We start from the raw sequence: 20875 nt of genomic DNA, 5'->3' as shown, positions 1-20875 counted from the left end.
AGGCTCGCAGAGGGGACTGGAAGTGACTCAGTTTCTCCTTGTGCTCAGTGAGTCGTTCAGCCATGTGGCCTCAGCAGCTTTAACGCCTTAGCTGCTGGAAGGCAGATTTCCCCCCCGAATGCCCTATTGTCCATAAAGAACAGTGGGGCTGCTGGCCCCCCGCCCAGGCTGTCACATCGCCCAGAGAGGGGCAGGGGGAGAACGGGGCCGCACAGAATCGTACCTTCTCCATCTCGGAGTCTTTCCCTGGGGTGCACCCAAGTGCACCGTATCGTACCAGTGCAGCAGTTAAAGACTCCTGCGGGAGGGTGGCACCAGCTCCGAGGGGCCCAGCGGGTTGCCAAAGGTTCTGTCAAACCCCAGGAGCAGCCTGCCGTGGGGAGCGGGGAGACAAAGGCCATCCCCCAAGGCGCATTAACAGCAGCAGCACAAGTGCAGTGAGGGGCAATAAGGCACTTGGGTCAGTCCCGCTCGGTCAGGGCAGCAAGCAGGAGAGCAAGGCCCCCGCTGGAAGGGGCAGGCTCAGCCTGGGGAGTGGAGCCAGTCACTAAAGGCCAGGGCTCCGCAGCTCCCCCTGGGCAGAACCAGGACGAGGGGGAAAGGAGATCATGGCCCAGGTAGGAGCCCGTCTCCTTGCCCACCAGCCCTTCCCCCACTCGCTCCCTGCCCAGCAGGAGGGGCTGCAGCAGGTGCCTGAGCCCATGCCCCAGTGCGGAGCTGGGTTTTCCCTTCCTCCCCCTTACAGCGCAGACTCTGGCCCAAACTAGCCACTAGCAGGGCTGGGAGCTGGGGCTGGCTCGGGGGTGAGAGCCATGGCCAGGGCGGCTGCCCTCACTGTTCCATGGGGCTGAAGTCATAGCAGAAGTTTAAATTGCTGGGGGGCTTGGGGACGGGGGGAGGGGCGTCGGGGATGGGAATGTTCTCCAGGTCCAGGAGGCGCAGCTTGAGCTCCATGGAGAGCAGGATGTCGAGCTCGCTCTGGGTTCGCTCGCTCGTCATCTCCCGGCCCAGCAGCACGTTCAGGCCGTCCGTCCACAGGCAGAACTGAGGGGCAACCAAACGCTGGCCTCAGCCTCTGGGTAGTCGCCCCCTGCCCGCCTCCAGCGCCCGCCCGAGCCTCCCGCCCACCGCAATCCACCCAGCGCCACAGGTGTGCCCCCTCGGCCACGCGCCTCAAACAGGCCAGGGGCCAGCAGCAGGCCGGGGAGGAATTCACAGGGGCAGGATGCAGCCCGTGACCAGGGGAAGGCTCCGGCAGCTGGGTTTTTACCAGTCCCAAAATGGCTTTGGACAGCCAGAACTGAACCCCACAGCTCAGCCCCCGGCCCCCAGTGTCTGTGTGGAGGTCTGACCCCCAGGGCCTTGGCTATGGGCAAAGTCGCACTGTTTCAACATCAGTCCTGCATGGAGGGCAGCCAGCTGTATGTAGGGTCTTCTCCAGGCAGGGACAGTGCTAACACCTGTCCCCCATTGCGCCCCCCTCGCTGCATTCCTGTCTCTCCACCCAGTCCACCGTGCACCCTCCCTCCCTTCAGAGGCGTCTGGCATCTCACATGCCTCATTCTAGCTCCACACCCATCCACTGCCACACCTCTTCCTCCAGCCCTTCCTGATCCAGGCCCAGGCCCAGGCCCACCTCCTCTCAGCCTGTGCCATGTTCCCATCCCAATCTGATCTCAGCCAGGTGCATCCCCCCAGATCGATCCTACAACACCCCCAAGGGCCCTCACCTCTGTCCTGGGCTGAGGGAAATGGTAACTTCCCATTCATCCAGGCTTGGTCTGTGAGCCTCTGAGGACACCTGGGCAGTGAACTGCAGAACCCGCCTTCCGCAAGGCACAGCCACGCTGACGTACAAAGGCACAACTGCCCGCAGCCCTGCCAACAACTGGCAGTGGGGTGGAACGCCAGCACCCTGGGATTGCCCAGAGCGGCGTGGGCACTGCTGGCTCACTCGGAGAATTACAGCTCAGAACGCCGTGTCCGGGTAACAAGCTCTGGGCCACGTGCCCGCCTTGCTCCCTGCTGTCTGTCCGCACAGACCCCAGCAGCCCTGCCATGCACTCTCCGTTCACAGAGCCTGAAGGGCTTTGCCAAGGGGGAGCCGCCCCCCGCTTTCACAGATGGGGAAACAGACAAAGGGGCAGAGACTCTGCCAAGGTCACCCACCAAGCCCACGGCAGAATCTGAGCTAGAACCTGGTCCAACAGGCCCCCTGAACCCAGGAGCCAAGTCCCAGCCAGAGGCTCACCTCGTAGCGCGTGGGAGCAATGAAGTTCAGGTAGTACTCCTCCACGTCGTAGCTAATGGAGAAGGCCAGGTCCAGGACATCCTGTGGGGAAACAGCAGGTGCATCTCACTCTCCTGGCTGCCAGTCCTGGGTGCAGCCGCACAAGGACAGGAAGGGCTGTGCAGCGCACGGGGCCCAGGTAGGCAGCGGACAGGGCTGTACCCTGCGGTGACATGTCGCAGGGCTGGGCTGCACCGCGAGTGGCCAGGTAACGTGAGTGCAGAGCCCCGGCCTCGTCGGGACGGCGCCGTGCAGCAAGCTGGGGCGCCGTCGATTTGGCTGCCCGGTAACTCCTGTGTGGACAAGCCCCAGGCCTATATGCGATGTCAGCGACCCCCGATCTCCAGGCGGGGAAAACATGGGGCAAGGAGCTGGTGAACTCGCAGGGCCGTGGGGGAGCGCCCAGCTCAGTGCCTCCTTGCTGGGCTCTCATTCTCTGTCCCGTTCAGGTTCCACAGTGGGCCCTGTGCTGCCGGCCAGCACGAGGAGTGTTAGACGCTCACGGTGGCCTACGCAGGGCGGCTGCTGGCCCTTCACAGCTGCCCTTGCAGCATGCGCCTGCCCAGATCTCTGTGCTCGCTTTGCCTTCCCTGGACCAGCGCAGTGTGGATAACAAGGAGAGGGAGGCACGCTATCGGGCAGGCAGGCAGGCAGGCAGCCCCACCCCCGGGACCCAGCTGACAGACCCATGCCTGTACAGAGCCCGGGGTGGGGGGGGAGTTAGTGGCCAGGCAGGGAGCAGCTGCTGACCTTGTTATGCTTCCCGGAGCCCTTCTCCTTCATGTGCGGGCACTCCCTGCTAACCAGCAGCTCCTTGATGTCGGCCACGGGAACTGGGGGGACAGAGGCGCTCAGCAGAGCCCAGCATGCTCCCCCCGCCCCCCAGCCCCGCCCCAGGTGGCTCAGCCCAAGCCCCGGCAGATGCACCCCCCGAGGGAGCCCAGCACAGGTCTCTTGGCAAGACAAGCACAGGAGGAAAGGCAGCCCTCTCGGGTGCTGGGCAGGGCAGGTACATGCCAGCAGCCCGGGGTTATTCAGCAGCCCGGGCACCACCAGACAGGCTCAGAGCCAAGGCCCATCTACTCGGAGCCCCATCTCCCTCAGTAGCCAATGCCAGCTGCTTCAGAGGGCAGTGCCCGAACCCCAGGAGCAGGTGGGGATGCGCTGCCCCCGCTGTCTAAGAGAGACCAGCTGAAGCCCGAAAGCAGGACAGTTAATATCCTGTCTAGGCCAAGTGTTGGCACGAACGATGCCAGCTCTGGCCGCTCCATAGTCACTCTCTCTGGGAATCTTGCTAAATTCTTGGCCTCAGCAGTTTCTTGTGGCCATGAGTTCCACAGGCTAACCACCCCCTGTGGGAAGAGCATCGGTCTGGAATTCCCCACCGTTCAGCCACCAAGCGTCCCTTGCTCTGTGTTAGAGAGAGAACAGAAGCACCCGATCGCCGCTGCCCCATTTGTTACTCGGCACCCCGCGATCACATCCCCTGTGAGGGACGATCCCCCTCTTGGCTGTCACATACTCTTCTCCGGCAGGCTCTCGATGGGGGGGCTCTGCACCCCCGGCTCCACGTCTCCGTAGTGCAGCACCTTGTGGTTGGGGGACAGGCGGCAGAACCAGAGCTTATCTGGGACGGGAAGGGAGCGGCAGTCAGGGCCCTCAGCTCACCCAGGGACGCACGTCTCCTCCTCCCCGCAGGGAGGTCTCTGTCCGAACCACGTGCTCCTCCGCACCTGTCGGCTTCCCCCAGCCCTTAGTTTAATAACCCCTCTACGACCTTTTTACTTTACATGGCTGCAAGCTGGTTCTGTTTTGGTTTAGGTGGAGCCCATCCTTCATATACAGGCTCCCCCTTTCCCAAAAGGTTCCCCGGTTCCTAATAAACCCAAACCCCTCCTCCAAACTCCATGGTCTCACCCACGCATCGAGACCCTGCAGCTCTGCCTGTCTAACCGGCCCTGCGCGTGCAACTGGGAGCATTTCAGAGAATGTTGCCATGGAGACCCTGGACCGTAATCTCTCACCTAGCAACCCAAATTTGACCTCCGGGACCTCTCTCCTACCTTTCCCTGTGTCACTGGTACTGACACATACCATGACCACCGGCTCCTCCCCAGCACTGCATGCAAGTCTGGCTAGATCCAGGATTCTCAAACGTTTTTTGCTGGGACCCCCACCCCCCGCTTTGAAAATATTTCAGGCTGTGATGACCTCCCCCAAAAAGTGACGCGCCCCCCATACCATGCCACCCTTACTTCTGCACTGCTGCAGGGTCGAGAGGACACCATGACATCATCAGGAGGGAGGGTCCCGACTCTGGGATCGTTTCCCACACACCTGCTTGGAGTTCTCCTACCCCGAAACTTGCATCCTCCTCAACAGCTCAGGGGCTGCCAGTCTGGGGGTGGGACCATTCCATGGGGTCCCCTCATGAACCTCTCGGTCTCCCTTAGCTCCTGCAGTTCAGCCCCTCTGGTCTCCGGAGTTCAGCCAACGTACGTCAGTGCCCACTCTCTGCCCCCCGCAGGCGTGCCCACCTCGGGCGCCCCATCCCCCTCGTGCCAGGGCACGGCACTGCCCTGACCCCAGGCCCCCTCACCCTGTCTGCGGCGGCTGCTGATCTTGCGGAAGAGGGTCCCCTCGCAGAGGCGCAGGAGCCGCTGCTGGCGGATCAGCTCCAGGAGCTCAGGCTTGAGCCTCTCTCGCAGTTCCCTGGGGAGCGGGCGAGATGGGACATGGGCAGGTACCCCCCGAATGCAGCGCTGAACCCCAGCAGGCTGGCAGAGCTCCCCCCCAGCTCTCGGCGCAGGGACCCCACCCCCTCCCTGCAGCGCTCGAAGCAGGGACTGCAGATCCCCACCCCTAATGCTCAGATCAGGGACCCCAGACCCCAACTCGCAGAGTGGGGGGCTCCCCCTGCAGCCCCTGACACAGAGCCAGGGGTCCCTTTCCCTGTGCCCCAGCCCCCCTCCCACTCACAGCACAGGCACGGCCAGCGTCTCCTCCTGGTGCATCCTCTCCGTCTGCCGCAGTCTCAGGATCTCGCTGTAGTTAAGCGCGTTCACTCTGGTCTTGAACAGCTCCAGGGAGGTGGGTTTGAGGGACAGGGTCCGGGTGATCTGCTCCCGGACCACCTGCAGCACCTGCAGGCACAAGGCATTGTCATGGGACCCCGCTCCACAGCCTCTCTCGCAGGGCACATGGCATCGTCACGCCAGCACGGGACCCCGCTCCACAGCCCCCCACGTCCCCTGCGGGGCACATGGCACCGTCACACCAGCACGGGACCCCGCTCCACAGCCCTCCACACCCCCTGCGGGACACACGGCACCATCATGGGACCCTGCTCCACAGCCCCCCTCGCCCCTTACAGGGCACATGGCACCATCATGTCAGCATGGGACCCCGCTCCACACACCCCCACATCCCCTGCAGGGCACACGGCACCATCACGCCAGCACGGGACCCCGCTCCACAGCGCCCGGCACCACCTGCGGGGCATCAGCACAGGATCCCGCTCCACAGTGCAGATCTGTCCAGATCCCATCTGCCCTGTGAGACCCTGGAGACCCCGCTACAGGGCAGCATTCTGGGTGTCCTCCGGTGGGGCTCACCTTGTCGAAGTCCTCCTGCGTGGCGCGCATCTCCTTCCAGGTCTTGTTCTGCAGCTGGATGCAGATACAGAAGAGCTCCTCGAAGAAGTGGTCCTGACCGAAGAACATGAGGTAGAAGGCCTGGGCCGTCTCCGAGCCTGAGGCAAGAAGGACAAAATGGGACCAGGTTTCCCTGCTTTTTTGGAAACCTGATAACCAGGACGTCCCGGAAATGGGGGCCATGATGCCCGCAGGGTATGGCTGCGCCCATCCCCCCCACCAGGAGCCAGGACACCCACAAGGTTTTGACTGCACCCACCCCCTAACCCAGCCAGGATCCGTGATGCCCACTGGTTTCGGCTGTGCCCACCCCCTAACCCAGCCGGGAGTCGTGGGGCTCTGGATGGGCTACGTTAGCAGACGCAAGGGGCCGCGCACTCACATGGTTCCCCGACATGTAGGATCTCGCAGAGGGCCAGGGTCAGCTGGATGCTGCTCCGGGCAAACGGGCACTCGTGTTTATCATCACGGCTGCTGTTCTCAAGGACAAACTGAGAGACACAGGCCCCGTCACAGCTCCCTGAGTGCACACGCCCCCGGGCAGGCAGAGCCGCCAAAGAGCTCTCCCAGGTGGGGGCGGCACGGCGGGCTAGCGAGGGCAGGGATGGGTAGGGTCAGTGTACCCCCTCCAAGCCCAAAGGCTCCCACCAGCTGCACAGTGGTCAGGAAGCTCGGGGTCCGGGTTCCCCAGCAAAGGGATCCCGGCCCCCAGGGCGGGCGGGTTAAAATTCAGTGGCAGCGAGAAATCTACGAGGAAGCGTCATGCCCCAAAGCAGCCAGGCTCCCTCGGAACTGAAAGGAGACGCTGCCGGAGACGCCCGGAGAAGAGACAGGAAGACCAGTGCAAGGGCACAATGTCTTTACTGGCATCTCGGCCAGCTCCAGAACCAGGGCACTACGGTACCATCCATCCTACGCCACAGTCCCCAGCGACGGGACTGTGCTGAGCCCTGCCCTGCTCAGCGCTTCGGGGGGGTGGCATGCTGCTACCAGAACCTGAGCTGCACTTATTTGTAGGTTTTTCATAGACGCACAGAAAGGATCCTTGTTCTCATCCAGTCTGACCCCTGGTGCAGCACAAACCAGAGAACCCAGCGCTTTGCTTCAGGGAATTTGCCCGCGTTTCCCGCCCTGCGTCCTGCTGGGTCCCGGCTCCTGAGCTCTCTCACTCCCCATGTGCGAAGAGGATATTTGCGTTATTCTATCTCAGCCAAACCAGAGATGGTTTTTAGCAGCACTGAAAGCACTTCTGGTTCCCCAGGGGCCACGGGAAATTTCAGCTGCCCAGCCCGCCTGCTTCAGCATGAGAGCGGGCCAAAACCACCGCCAATATTTGCACCCAGAGCGTAATTACGGCTTTCCTTGCCTGTCAGAACAGCCTGGCTCAACACTCCCAAACCCATCAGCCTCAGCCAGAGGCAAAGAGCAGTGAGCACGTTGGCTGAACAGCTGAGGAGGTTACGAAGAACTGACAAACTGGCCTTAGGATGGGAAGGCCCAGGCCGACCTACTGCTAGGGGCTCTCCAGCTACGAGAAATAAAGGGTCGTCTACACTGGAAAGTTAATTCAGATTAAGGAAGGTCCACACGTAGACAAACCCGGCGAGAGGGGAGAAACCTCCCAGGGCTGTGCATGGGGTACAGCTCACGAGCCGGGAACATACACTCACTCTGCTATAGGCACTCGGGCAGCATCTGGAGAAGTAGACCATGTTGTCCAGGGCCAGCAGTCCTGGGGGCGCGTGCTGCAGGTCCTCGGCAGGGTTACTGTAGTTCTGGGAGGACACAAGAGGACGCAGGTTTTGTGACTGACCGTAATGGCCGAGCCCCCAGTGCAAGGAGAGGGCTGCCGTTTAGGATGCCGATACGAACAGTTGGTACATATCGGTCACTGTCCCACGGGCTCACTACGGCTCCAGAAACCTCGCTGTGCTAACGCCAGGATTACCAACGCGTTGGGGAACAAGGGGCTGAGATGAGGCCGGGCGGCCCAGTGAGAACCGAATGAGATTTCCGCATCTCTTCGTGGGGATGCACAGCCTGGGCCAGGACGCAGGCTCCCCAAGCCAGCGGCGCGTACTGAAGGCCCCTAACGGGGCATGCTGAGCTCAGACAGGATCGACCGGATACACGCAGCGCACAGAAGCAAGGCTATCGGACATGGGAAAGAGCTGCCATTTGTACGTTCTCCTGGCTGTGCTGGTAGCAGCCTGCCTGGGGTCCCGGGCTGGCCCCAGAACCCCAGTCCTCCAGCCACCTCTTGGCTGACGTAGAGGATCCTGCAGTCTCACATGGTGCAAGGCCAAGGTCCAGGTAGGGGTTCTCCCCTGGCCGGGGGGCTCTCCAGTGACTGGGGTCTGACCCAGGGCCAGCAGTGGGGACAGAGCCAGGAACAGAGCTGGGAGAGCACTGCTGAAGTGTCCCATGGAAGGGGCAGGGAGGCAGACGGGACAAAGTAGGACGTAGCCCTGGGGAGCAGGGACAGCTGAGGCTGGAGAGGACAGTCATGCCACTGCCTGGTCCAGGCCCAAAGCCCACACTCGAGGGGTGGGCACTGAGCTGCCCTCTAGAGGGGATGGGTCAGACCCTGTAACCAAGGGCAAGGGCCCTGGGAGGACACACTGCTGTAGGTCTCTCTAGGTTCCTTCTCATCCAGAGCAGGAGTTTTTAAACCCCTCCCTTTCCCAGCATGCACTGCTTCCTGCCCACAGCCCCCACCCGCACAACGCCTCTCCCCGGGCCAAAGCAGGGTGGGAGGGGCAAGGCCTTCCCTTAAGGGGCCAGCACACCCTGGTGCAAACCGTGCGTCCACAATCCCAAACCTGAACTGACCGACGCCGACAGAAGCCAACTGTCTTCGCAAGAGAGCCGCGACCAGCAAGAGACGCGGGGGAGCGGGGGCTGCCGGGGGAGAAACAGTGCGTGCCACGCTTCCGCACGGCTCCTGCCTTCGCAGGCCAGCTCTTAGCTCCTGACCGCCGAGGTGGAAATGACCCCTGCAGCTCTCCAGGCAGAGCGAGCGAGGGGAGGGCGGTTCGGAGCGGGCCGGGGCTGCTGGCCATGGGAAGGTCTGGGCGGCGACTCACCTGGAAGCCCAGCTTGCGGAATTCCTTGACGCACATAGAGCGCCGGCGCTCCGTGCTGAAGGTGCCGGCAGAAGGCTCGTTCTCCGACTCGAAGGCGCTGTGACGCAGGGACTGGAGACGCTCCCGTTGTTCCTGCGGAGAGAGCAGGGCCTGGCTGATGCCTCGATCCAACCCTAGCAAGGCCAAGGCAGGGCTGCCGCCCCGAGCTCCATCCCACAGGCAAAGCTCAGACCCTGCTGGGAAAGGAATGGGCCCCACTAGGCCACCCCGTCTAGCGCCCCCAGGACCACAGTCCCCTCAGCGAGCAAACAAAAACTCCAGAGCTTTGCGGGGTCCCAACACAGGAGAGTGGGGGGAGGCCCAGCTGAACAAACCCATGGACGGGGGAGGGACCAGGCCGCCTGGCTCAGAGGTATAAGAACACAAGAACGGCCACACTGGGTCAGACCAATGGTCCATCTAGCCCAGTATCCTGTCTTCCGACAGTGGCCAGTGCCAGGTGCTTCCAAGGGAACGAACAGAACAGGTAATGATCAAGTGACATCTCGTCATCCAGTCCCAGCATCTGGCAGTCAGTCTTAGGGACACCCCACTCATCCTTAGCTAGTTCTTCTATGAACCCAGTTATACTTTTGGACTTTACAACATCCCCTGGCAAGGAGTTCCACAGGTTGACTGCGCGTTGTGTGAAGACGTACTTCCTTTTGTTTGTTTTAAACCTGCTGCCTGTTAATGTCATTGGGTGACCCCTGGTTCTTGTGTTGTGTGAAGGGGTAAATGACACATCCCTATTCACTGTCTCCACACCAGTCGTGATTTTAGAGACCTCCATCCTATCCCCCCCGAGTCGTCTCTTTTCTAAACCGAACAGTCCCAGCCACATTCCTCTCTCCTCGTACGGAAGCTGTTCCATCCCCCACATCATTTCTGTTGCTCTTCTCTGTTCCTTTCCAGCTGTAATGATCTTTTCTGAGATGGGTTTCCCAACCCTGGCAGCTGAACCCTTGGAAAGGCCAGTTCCAGCTGTTGGTGCTGAGCACTCAGAAACGCACCCTACGCGACCTGGGCACACCTGACACAGCACAGCCGTGCCTCCCTCCACCAGCAGGGGGCGGTAGCTCCATCCCCGCCAGCCAACTCTCAGCAGGACTGGAAGCAAAGAGGAGTGGTGCAATGGCAGAGAGGCCAGCGCCATCTGGGGGCTCAGCTCTCTGGGGAGTGGGGAAGGAGGGGGGAGAAGTGGCAGGGGCATGAAAGGTGGGAGGGGGACACTTTGCGGAGGAGTCCCGGGGAGGAGAGCGCCCACCCGACAGGCCCACAGGGGGAGAAGGGGGAGAAGAGCCCGTCAGACCTGCGAATAAGGGTCCATGGGGGTCCGCATCTTCTGCTCCAGCAGGTTGAGGGTGATGGACTGCAGCACGTAGAGATAATGGGCCATCTCATCCCCCATCGGCTCCGAGGCGTGGATAATGTTCTACAGGAGCCCCAAACAAAGGCCGTCACTGACCCCAGCCTGGACCCCAGCTTTCCGTGACCCGCTCCCAGGGCAAGAGCTGCGGGGCGCAGGGGTCCTGGGGCCAGCACTAGACAGAGGCGGCTGCAGGCCCCCAGCTGCCAGGGCCGGGAGAGGGAGGGCACAGCAGCACTGGCAGGAGGCTGGCACAAAGCGGGGGGAAGGGTGACAGAAACGCTACAGCGGGGGCTCTGGGCGCACAGACACCGGGCCCAGGGGCCAGCAGCCAGGGGGCAGGGAGGATGCACAGACCGTAGGGGAGCGGCACGAGGCCAGGAGCTCTCTGCATTCCCACCTTGTGAATGAACTGCCGGATGTTCCTCTGGCCCAGATAGTCCATCATGTCCTAGGAAGGGAGAGAGCCGGTGAGACACGCTCCTCCCAGCCCAGCGCCGCCCGCTCCGCCGCCATCCGCTGGGCCCATGCGGTTTCCTCCAGCAGCCGCTCTCCCCACCAATCCAGAGGGCCAAGCACTGGGCGCGGCCAGCTGACCTTCCCCAGCCACCCCAGGTGGGGTTGGGAGGGGGAAACAGGCAGGCTCTGAGAGTTACGCAGGCATGCAGGAAATGAAAGGATCTGGAGCCCAGGCACCTCCTGCTCGCGGGGAAGAGTCCAGCCCAGATCAGCACCCGGCGGAGCAGGGAGCCGAGGGGTGGGCACAGGGCACGCAGCCCAGGCCGGACCCTGCGGGTGTGGCCGGTGTGGGGCTCTGCGTGGGGCACAGAGGGCGATAAAGCAGCTGGCTAGGTAGGCCCTGCCGCGTTCTCAGCGCCACGCAGGGCAATAGAAGGGTGGAGGTGGGACAGGCGAAGTACAGGCTCACGCCCAGCTGCCCGGCCCTGGTCTGTCCCCTCGGCCACACACCTCTCCTCGGCCCGTGGGAGCAGGGCCGCGGTGCTGGGAGCACAGCGCAGACTCAGCAGGATGCTCCAGACAAGCAGCCAGCGCCCCGGGCTGCAATCATCCGTGGAGCTCTGCCCGCCGGAGCCCTAGCGCAGACAGGCACCAGCTACTGCTGTCAGGCCCTGCGTCCTCTTGTCTGACCCCCGTGGGCAGGTCAACACGGCAGTTAAAACGCTGGCCCCTCCTCTCCCCCAGGGCTCCAGCAGCGCCCCCTGCAGGGAGCCGGGCCGGTGCTCGCAGCATTGGGACATTTCTAGGCAAAGCGCCTGGTGAGGCAGCCAAGGGAACCCAGCCGTGCAACACCCCTGGCTGCCCCGCTCACCGCCAGGGGGTGCCACGCGCAGCCCAGGCAGGCAGCCGGCCTGGCCCGGCCCGGCCCCCCTGACCTGACCGCTGTCTTTTCCAACCCGGACAGGCAGCCCCCGTCGTCCCCTCCCACAGCACATTTAGTGCCCCCCCACCCCCAAACAGCCCTTCTCAGAGGGCTCGCAGCCCACACTCTGGGCGGACAGACTTCATTCCCTCCTCGCCCCCGGCCCCACAGTGACCCCCAGGGGCATGGCCAGCTCGGAGGGCCACGGGAGCGGGCCAGGGGACCTTACCCTCCTCTCTGTGTCGCTGCCATTCAGCAGCAAGGCGATGAGCAGCGCCATGGCTTTGAGCTGCAGCTGCTGGTTGGTCCTAGGAGCAAGGAGATGAATCACTAGCGTGACTAGCCCGGAGGGTGGGCCTGAGCCGCCCGCCCCCAGCTCTTCTCCCAGCCTGGCTGGCCCCATGCCACCAGGCTGCCCCCAGCTGTCAGCTCCCAGTGGGGAAGCCGGCCAGAGGCATCTGCGAGCCAGGTACAGATCAGGGGACATTCCACTGGCGCCCGGTGCCAGGGCACAGGCGGGCATCGTAAGGGCAGCAGGCTCCCTGCAGAGAGTGGGCACAAGACTGAAGAGACTGAAGGGCATTCAGGGGCCTGAAGAGAGAACGGGGGAGAGGAAGGCCAGGGCAGAGCCCTGCTGGGCCCATGACCCAGCCGACAGTGCAGAGAGAAGAGGGCCTGGGGCGGGCAGGGTGAGGCGAACGCCTGCATTTGCCAGGCTGTGCGTCAGAAGATGGGCACAGAGCGCCTGCTCCATGCTGGCAGGGCTTATCAGGAGGGTTTTAAACCCAGGCAGGAGGGGGAGCTCCCCCCACTCAGGCACTAGGGCACGAACTTCCTGCCGCCCAGCAAGGCGGACAGGGGCTGTTCCAGAACTGGCGAGGGAGAGCAGGGCAAGGAGCAGTCATGTGTGCCAGGCCTGACCCCTCAGCCCATGTCAGGGGGAGGCTGGCGGAGCTGGCCGAGCTCACCAGGGGGAAGGAGAGGCGACACCACGCATCCAGCATTTCCAAAGTCGGATGGAGTTGGGCTGGCTGGGGCAGGAACGTACCATGGCTACAGACCGGAGAAAAGAGGAATAAAGGGGAAACCAGAGGGTGTTCACTACAGACCCGGCCGGACCAAGAGTGAGAACAAGTCTAGGACCGGCTCAGGGGCCGCTGAGACCCCCAGACCCTGCTCTCCTGGGGGGCTGTAACTGCCTAGAAGCCTGGGCTCATTTCAGAGTTGGCACATGGCTCCCCCAGCTCAGATTTCCCTGCAGATCGGCCAAACCCCGATGCTGAGAGTGTTACTGGCACCAGAGCTTCAGCGGGAGAGCGCAAGCCGGGAAGCAGCAATGCTGAAGGACCTTACAATGAGAACACCCAGCAAAGGAGTGAGGGTCTGCGATGTGACGGAGCAGAGGGGAGAACAGGCCCGCCTGTCTCTAAAAGGCTACAGTGCATGACAGCCAGCATGCTGGGGGTTGCCTCGGGAGCTCATTCCCTGCCAGAGCTAGATGGGAAGCCTGGAGAAGCAACAAACTTGGAGGGCAACACAGAGCGAGCCAGGCGGACGGAGCTACACGTAGCTAAGCCAGGACGTGGTGCCGGCAAACATCCGAGGGGCGAGTCCCAGTGAGGGAAAGGGGGTAGAGAGCATTGCCCAGCCGGAGCCAAGTGGGGTGGGCTGAAATCATAGTGGAAAAGGAAGGTGGAGGAGCAGGGAACTGGAGTAGGCTGCGGACTGCTCTCCCCAGGGAAGCGGGGCAGGCCGAGGAGATGCAGGCCGGCAGAGGCAGGATGGGATCACAGCTGGTGCTGTGCTCATAGGCACCGACTCCGTGTGTGCTCTGGGGCTGGAGCACCCACGGGAAAAAGAAAAAAAGGGTGATCAGCTGTTCAGCAGGCCCCACCCATCAGCTCCTCCCCCAGCACCTCCCGCCCACCACCCATCAGCTGTTTGGTGGCGGGCAGGAGGAGGAGGAGCGGGGCTGGGAAGAGGCGGAGCCTCAGGGGAGGGGGCGGGGCCTCAGGGCCAAGCAGGGCTGAAGCACCCTCGGGGAACGCTGAAAGTCGGCGCCCGGGGCTGCACTTACACCTGCAGGTGGGTGAGGAGGCGATCCAGGGTCACTTCGCGTTTGACCAGCTCAAAGAGGGGGCGGCTGCTCGGGACCATGTTCTCCAGGATGGACAGTGAGAGCTGCTGGACAGAGGCGTCCATCCCACTCGTCTTGACGTACCCCACGATCTGTAACAACGGGCGGTCAGAGACACGACTGGCTCAGCCACCAGGGCACGGCGGGTCGCCAAGGCTCCGGGGAGTGACTTACTTTTCCGATGAAGGCCCGGCTCAGCGTCTCCCAGGAGACGAAATCATGCTCCATCAGCTCCATGAAGGCCTTCAGGGTGTGGGCTAGAATCTCCCCTGTACTGGAGCAACAGAACAGCAAACATGGTGAGAGAGGGCCCAGGGACCCCACAGAAACGCCGCTCGATAGACCAGGGCAGCAGGGACAAAGCCGCCCAGACACCACAGCGATGGGCACATTAGAAACACCTAGAGAGACAGAAAACAGGGAGAGGGCGAGAGAAAGAGACAGGGGATGAGCACTGGAGAGAGAACACTTGGTACAAGCAATCAGCCTCTCCCTTAGCCCAAGGAGGAGTTTGGAGACCCGGAAAATGCCAAGAAGGACACAGGACGTTAGGGTTGCACAGTTAAGCGTACAAGCGTCAAGGAAATCCAGGGTAACAGCCTGAATTCTGCGGCCTCGGGCATATGCTCCACAGCGCAGTCTAACTCCCCGCACATGCAGCGCTGCCAGACAACACGATACACGGTGTTCCCCTGGCCTGGGAGCCAGAAACGTGCAGGTGCCCGAAGGGAGCCCAGGGAGAACGAACACGTGCTGCAAGAAAAGCCGAGACCAAGGAAGAAGCCAAAGAGCTAGGTCAAAGCGATGACAGAGGGGGACAGACTATCCGGGGCTCTCACACTGGAGGAGGGCGAGGGATCAGCTGGGGGGTACACGTGGGAGGCAGTGACGACAGCAATGGGGTGCAGAACACCACAGGATGACCAGGAGGGTTCCTGGCAGCGAGATCCATCGGGCTGCGGAACAGTCTCCCCAGGGAGCGATGGACCATCTGGGATGGGCAAACCTACAAGGGGCAAGTCCTGCCTTGCCAGGGCCTCCGGCAAAGGCCTTTCCATTCCTGTCCTCCAGACTTCCAGAGCGGCATGGTATGTGCAAGGCTTGCAGAGCGCGTACTGCAAGGCACCCTCCCGCCCCTGGCTGCACAGCCTCGCCAGGGAGAGGGCTGCAGAAAAGGACAAGCCAGGCACACGGGCACAGAGAGGGGAACAAAGCGGGCGCAGAACTCATCGGATGTTGGGGGGGCAAAGAGGAGCGACCCACTCACTCGTTCCCCTCTTCCACAATAAGGAAGAGCTGTTTCAGGCCGTTCCTGTTGATGAACTCCTGGGCAAAGGTGATGTCTCGGGAGAGGTTCGCCAGCTTCTTCAGGGAGTCTGCCTTCACGTCCAGGTTGTTACTCCGGATCCCGCTGTGCAGCCGCTCTGCCTCCTGATCCTGCCAGCCAGGAAGGAGTCAGACCAGCGTCATCCCACCGCATGAGACCAGGAACAGCGAGAGGGGACATCAGGGACTGGGGATCCCAACGGGATGAGGGGGAAATTGGGCCAGGACAATCCCATAGGGAGAGACTGGGTGAAGCGGTTACACTGCAGAGGGGTCAAACCAGAGCAGTCCCAAGGCGGGAGCTAAAGCGGGAAGCCAGACCTGAGCAATAGCAATACTGCTTGGCACCATCCACCCAGGGATCTCAAAGCACTTTACAAACACTAGTCAAGCCTCTAATTCCCCTGGAATTGTACTGCAATAAATCAGAATCCTTATCCCCACGTTACTGCTGGGAAAACCGAGGCACGTGGGATTGACAGGGAGCCAGCGGCAGGATCTGTGTCTAGCTCTGACTCTCCAGTCACAAAAAGGGGAGGAGAATACAGGCTGGAGCAGGGGGAGCAGGCCAAGGAGGTAGGGGTGGGACGTACCGGAGAAGTGGTCAGCCGCAGAATGCTCCCATTCTTAATCTCCGCACGGTTCTATGACGAGACAGACAAGAAAACGGGATGAAGAACCTGTAGGTCAGAACTGGCCAAAGGGCTCCAGCAGCCAGCGAGAGCCTCACGTGCTGCCAGCCACTCACCGACTCGGTGATGTACGTCTGCTGCCCATCCACGTACTGCAGGGCGTAGTGCTCGGCGTTCCCCAGGTTCCACCTGCAGCGGGAGAGAGTTGGGTCTCCACCTTCCGCCCACGCTCATTGTCTGCCGACTGCCCGGCGTGCCACACGGCTGCACCGAGGGCAGGGCACGTGCTTTGGGGTGGGGAGCAGAGGGGCCAGCCAAACAGCTGCGGGAGGGGCAAGACATCCCCCAAAGGGCCTGCTCATTCTCAGAGATGGTCCTCCAACAGAGATGGATTAACATTTATTGGAGCCCCCCCCACACCACCACCCCCGCCACAGGGCCCTGCCCCCTGCTCCTCCCCTTCCCTCAAGGCTCTGCCCCCCTGGCCTGGCCAGAAACCGGGGCTGGGGTAAGAGCTCCCCAGAGAGCCCTGGACTCTGCATCTGCCCGGGGTGGCGCACCCTGGGGGACAGAGACACGGGCTGCTCTCGGGCACCCCAGTCCCCCACCCAGGGCAGGTGGAGGGCCATGGACTCCCCACAGCTGCCCAGGTGGGTTTTACCACAACCTTGGACAGTGGCCCCCAAACTGTGCCCATGGCTAGAGAGCAGACAGAAGAGTTACTCACACGTCACAAACCTCCTTCACAACTGCAGCCAGGGGCTTGGCCTGAAAACAAAGAGAAACAGCGTGTGGGGAGCGTGGCCCGGGCGTCGCCCCCGGGCACGGCACCCGAGCGCACCGTGCGAGACACATCCCTGCCCTGCCAGCAGGCAGCGGGCTCCCCTCCAGTAGCAGGAGCCCCCCCCACGCCAGCGGGGCCTTCCAGGAGGCAGGACGTTACCTGGTTGAGTTCAATGAGCTGCGGGATGGCTCCCATCATCTGAATGGCGATTTTCACCACGTCTTTGGGGGGCGGCATGGTCCCGGTTCTCTGGCTCCCGCTCGGAGCCTTCCCTGCCCCACACAGCAACTCTTGAAAGAGAAAGGGGGGGCACTCAGTCGCGATGACCACTCAGAAGTCACCCGCGTGCATCACGCTCATGGGACTGGCACCACACCCACCACCGGGAATGCACATGGGCAGGGTGAAGATGAACAAAGGCTTAATGAATGCACCAGAGAATTACAGTCCTCCAGAGACCCCCTACACTGGGCAGGAGACCAGCGGGACCCCGGTCAGATGGGAGCAGCCCACACCCACCATGAGCCATCAGCACACGGGACAACAGCAGCTCTCCACCCAGAAGCCGACACAAAGGGCCATCAGGGGCTACGGCCAGGGGCACAGCCTGAAAACCCCACTCAGCCAGGGTGAGAAGAACATGCCCTCGGGCGAGCGCCATCCCCTCCTGCGCAATCCAGCCTGCGTTTGATCATGCAGGACAACGGCGCTTCTGTCGGCATTGCTAACGTCGTTCAGGGAGCCAAGTCACCACGCCGGCAGAAAAGCCCCTTCCATGGACGTACGCCACGTCTAGGGGGCCATTTTCAGCATCAGCTCAGTAGTGTCAACATGCCCTCCGTCTACTCCCCCGCCTCAGCTGTGGCTCGAGAGAGTCCAGAAGCTGCAGCCAAGTAAGAACTGACCAGTCTTTCACTGCTCTTTTACTGGCCCTAAAGCATCCAGTCAGTTTCATTCAGAGGCCCCAGAAACTATGGGCAGCGGCAGGGAAACTCAAAAATAAAGGCTGGAGAAGAGGTAAAGTAGCAGAAAGAGGCAGCAGCCAGAGAGAGGGGCAGAGAATTGCCCTGATCAGTGCTCCCCCCACCCCCCGGCTTTACCATCACCCTGCAGCCAGCAGAGTTAGTCATCTGCTCAGCAGGGCTCTGGTAAAACGTCCAAGCGGGTAGGAGAGGCAGGTAGGATTTGATAGGCGGATGCCAGGGAGAGAGAAAAATACCTGGAAGGTAGAAAGAGTACAGCGTGGGAAGAGGCAGAGAAAGGGAAAAGAGGAAGCTGGCTCTGAAGATTGCAAGAAAAGACACACCAGGCTATTTCAGGAAAGAGAAAGAAAAAGCGGAGGGCAGCCAGGAAGGGAAAAAAGGAAGAGCAGCAGCAAAAGCGAAGGAGGAACCCACAACAATCGTCAAACAGGGCTTGGCAAACCCACATTTCACTGCGAATGGCCGATCGATGGATTTGATAAGGGTTTTTTTGTGGTGTTTGACCAGCACAGTAGATAGCAAAATCCTCTCCGGCAAAGAGCCTGTTAGCGTAGGTCTACACAGAGCTAAAAGGCCACAGTGCGGCCGCAGCTGGCCCAGGCTCACGAGGTGGAGCTAAAATTTGCTGTGTAGAGACTCGGGCTCAGGCTAGCCCGTTGTAGGCCCTAAGCAGGAATATTTCCTCCCCCCGCCCAACACATATTTGAAAAGCAACTGGGGGCCCCCCGGAGCTGCTCAGGGCCCTAAGCAATTGCTTAGTCTGTTTATTCCTAGCAGTGGCTTTGCCCTCCACCCTCACAGGGTCCCAGAGCTCCAGCTGAAGCATCTACACAGCTGACCCAGGGCTAGCAGCAGGTTCTTTACCCCTGTGTAGACGTACCCTTCGTTTCCTACCAGCGGTGTTTAAATTGACTGAGCGCAAGCCGGCAGATGCTGGGCAGCCAGCCTGAGGAGGGGGTTAGAGTTAGGGGTCTTTTTCTTTTTTTAAAATCCTCCCACGCCCTCAGAGCGTCCGCCGGCATTCGCCGTGCATTTGGTCTCCTGCTGGTGTGTCCGGGCTTCCAAGCGGGTGGTTGATGGATGTGGCTTCCTCTGCAGTGTTCTGTGTAATGTTTCTCTAGGTCGCCCGCGTTGTCTCTTCCCAGGGGGTGGCTGTATTGTCCCGAAAGCCCGTCCTAAACGTACCCATTGCCAGCCTCTTGCCACGCTGGAGGCTGTAAGCTCACCTGCAGGCCTTTCGGGACGGCTCAACGAGCTGAGTTATGCTCCGGTTACATAACCGGTGTGTCTGCAACGCAGAGCGCGGCCACAGCGGGCAGGGAAAGGGAAGCCGGAAGGTGCCATGGGGCGGACAGGCCCAGCTAGCTCCAGCACCTGGCTGGGAGCGGACGGCTGGCAGAGAGCCAGGCTGAAGCTGCCGGAGCATGTCGGCCCTGGGCCGGGCAAGCCGGGCCGGACAACCGAGCCTCGGGCTGCCAGCTCAGCTACACCCACCAACCCCGAAGGGAGAGGGGCGGAGGGACACTGGGACCTGCCATGGAGCAGGCGGGAAGGAACAGCGGGTGTGCCCGATGCCAAGGGGCACCCGGCCCGGCCCAGGGACCTCGCCCGGCCTGCCCTGCCTCCGTGGGCCACCCCATCCCAGGGACCTCACCCGGCCCGGCCCTGGGCCAGGGCACCCAGCCCACCCCAGGGACCTCACCCGGCCCGGCCCAGGGACCTCACCAGGCCCACCCCAGGGCCAGGGCACCCCACCCCAGGGACCTCACCAGGCCCACCCCTGGACCAGGGCACCCAGCCCACCCCAGGAACCTAACCCGGCCCGGCCCAGGGACCTCACCCAGCCCACCCCATGGACCTAACCCGGCCCGCCCCCTCGGGCCCCCGGGACAGGGCTCCGGGGCCGCCCCGCCGCACTCACCGGCCCGGGGACCCCGCGGAGCCGCCTGCAGTTCCGGGTCGGGGCCGCGTGTCCCCGCCCTCGGGGCGGGGCAGGAGCCGGAGCGGGGGGACCCGGGGCGGGAGTCACCCCAGGTCCAGGTCCAGGTCCGGCCCCGGCGGCAGAGCTAGGGGCGGGCGGGGGCGGATCTCCCCGCAGGCGGTGCCGCCCCGCGCCCGGACCCGGCTCGTCCCTCGCTGCTAAGGGCGGCGGGACGCCCTGGAGCCGCGTCCGCCCCGCGGGAAGTCCCGGCCCGCCAGGGCCCCTGTCCGCCCCGCGCCGGCTCTCCCCCGGCCCCGGCACGGCAGCGCCGCCCCGGCGGGGCGCCTCCGCCTTTCCCCTCCCTCGCCCCCGCGCAGCGGCCGCCGGCGGCTCGACACCGGCCCCGGGGCCTGCTCCGAGCCCCGGCTTCACGGCTCGGGGCAAGCGGCCGAGCCCCGCGGTGTCCTGCGGCCCCCGCGCCGCCCTGAGACGGTGCCGTGGGCTGTGAGCGACCGGCTGGCGCTGAAACCCCCTGCGCCCCCTGCCTGGAGCTGCCGCGCTCCCGGGCCCTTTCCCCGAGCCGAAGACGACTTGCTCCGCGGGGCTCAACGGGCTGCCTCGCTCCGCAGATGGGCCAGCGAAAGGTATTCTCAATCCTCACCCACCTCGTCTCGTCGGTAGCGTCCGCAGCCCTACCTCGGTCCATCCTTTCGGACAGCGCGTCCCGTGCGTATGGCAATATGCGTTTCTAACGCTACATTTGTCTTCGGTTTTTTCCAACACCGAAGTTTATTCTTTGGGATCAGGTGACTTTAAGGCAGCCGGCCTTCCACGGCTCCTGCCGAAACTTCTTCAGTTTCCTCTGATCCCCCAAGGGGATCTGTTGCCATTGTCAGCTGTCTCCAGCAGCAGCCCGTGTTTTTTCACATCATCCCTTGTGTGTAAACCTCGGTTCTCAAATATTCACTAAAGGCTGCTTCTCCATGGCAAATTTCTACTGTAATTTTTACTAAATACAGATCTACAACCCCCCCCCCCCAATAAAGTAACCTCAAGACTGCAAATCTCAGGAGTTGTGCACCTGATAGTAATTAAATGAAATAAATACAGGTTGGGTTCTTTTAATTTGCCTTTTTGTTTCTGAGCCTGTAGGCGACACAAGCTTTCATACTTCTGCTGTTACCTCCCTCAAGGAATCCTATAATACTGTGTTGGACTTCCAGTAAGGTGATTCCCCTTCTCCCCCGTAACTTATTAAAAATCCTTATTTCTGT

General features: G+C 62.3%; 1 protein-coding gene across 5 annotated transcripts; it reads right to left on the bottom strand.

Annotated features, from left to right (window-relative positions):
* Window positions 1-816: 816 nt before the first annotated feature.
* On the bottom strand, window positions 817-20380 carry ELMO3 (engulfment and cell motility 3). 5 transcript variants are annotated; one of them, XM_074968406.1, is made up of 21 exons: window positions 20267-20380; window positions 16857-16987; window positions 16641-16681; window positions 16030-16102; window positions 15875-15925; window positions 15223-15392; window positions 14130-14229; window positions 13896-14047; window positions 12048-12126; window positions 10838-10888; window positions 10381-10503; window positions 9030-9161; window positions 7614-7718; window positions 6326-6434; window positions 5905-6041; window positions 5270-5433; window positions 4890-5002; window positions 3813-3917; window positions 3041-3123; window positions 2252-2332; window positions 817-1044 (listed from the first exon to the last, which is right to left on the bottom strand). In XM_074968406.1, exons 2-21 carry the CDS (start codon window positions 16932-16934, stop codon window positions 832-834), a joined length of 2160 nt encoding a protein of 719 aa, XP_074824507.1. In that variant the 5' UTR covers window positions 16935-16987; window positions 20267-20380; the 3' UTR covers window positions 817-831. The 5 variants fall into 5 exon arrangements, with proteins under 5 accessions (XP_074824507.1, XP_074824506.1, XP_074824509.1 ...); XM_074968405.1 differs by lacking the exon at window positions 20267-20380 and adding an exon at window positions 19602-19734; XM_074968408.1 differs by lacking the exon at window positions 20267-20380 and adding an exon at window positions 18561-19239.
* Window positions 20381-20875: the final 495 nt, after the last annotated feature.

The sequence above is a fragment of the Natator depressus genome, chromosome 12, assembly GCF_965152275.1.
Source record: "Natator depressus isolate rNatDep1 chromosome 12, rNatDep2.hap1, whole genome shotgun sequence".
Classification (NCBI taxonomy): domain Eukaryota; kingdom Metazoa; phylum Chordata; order Testudines; family Cheloniidae; genus Natator; species Natator depressus.
This window is presented reverse-complemented; position numbering and strand designations above follow the sequence as displayed.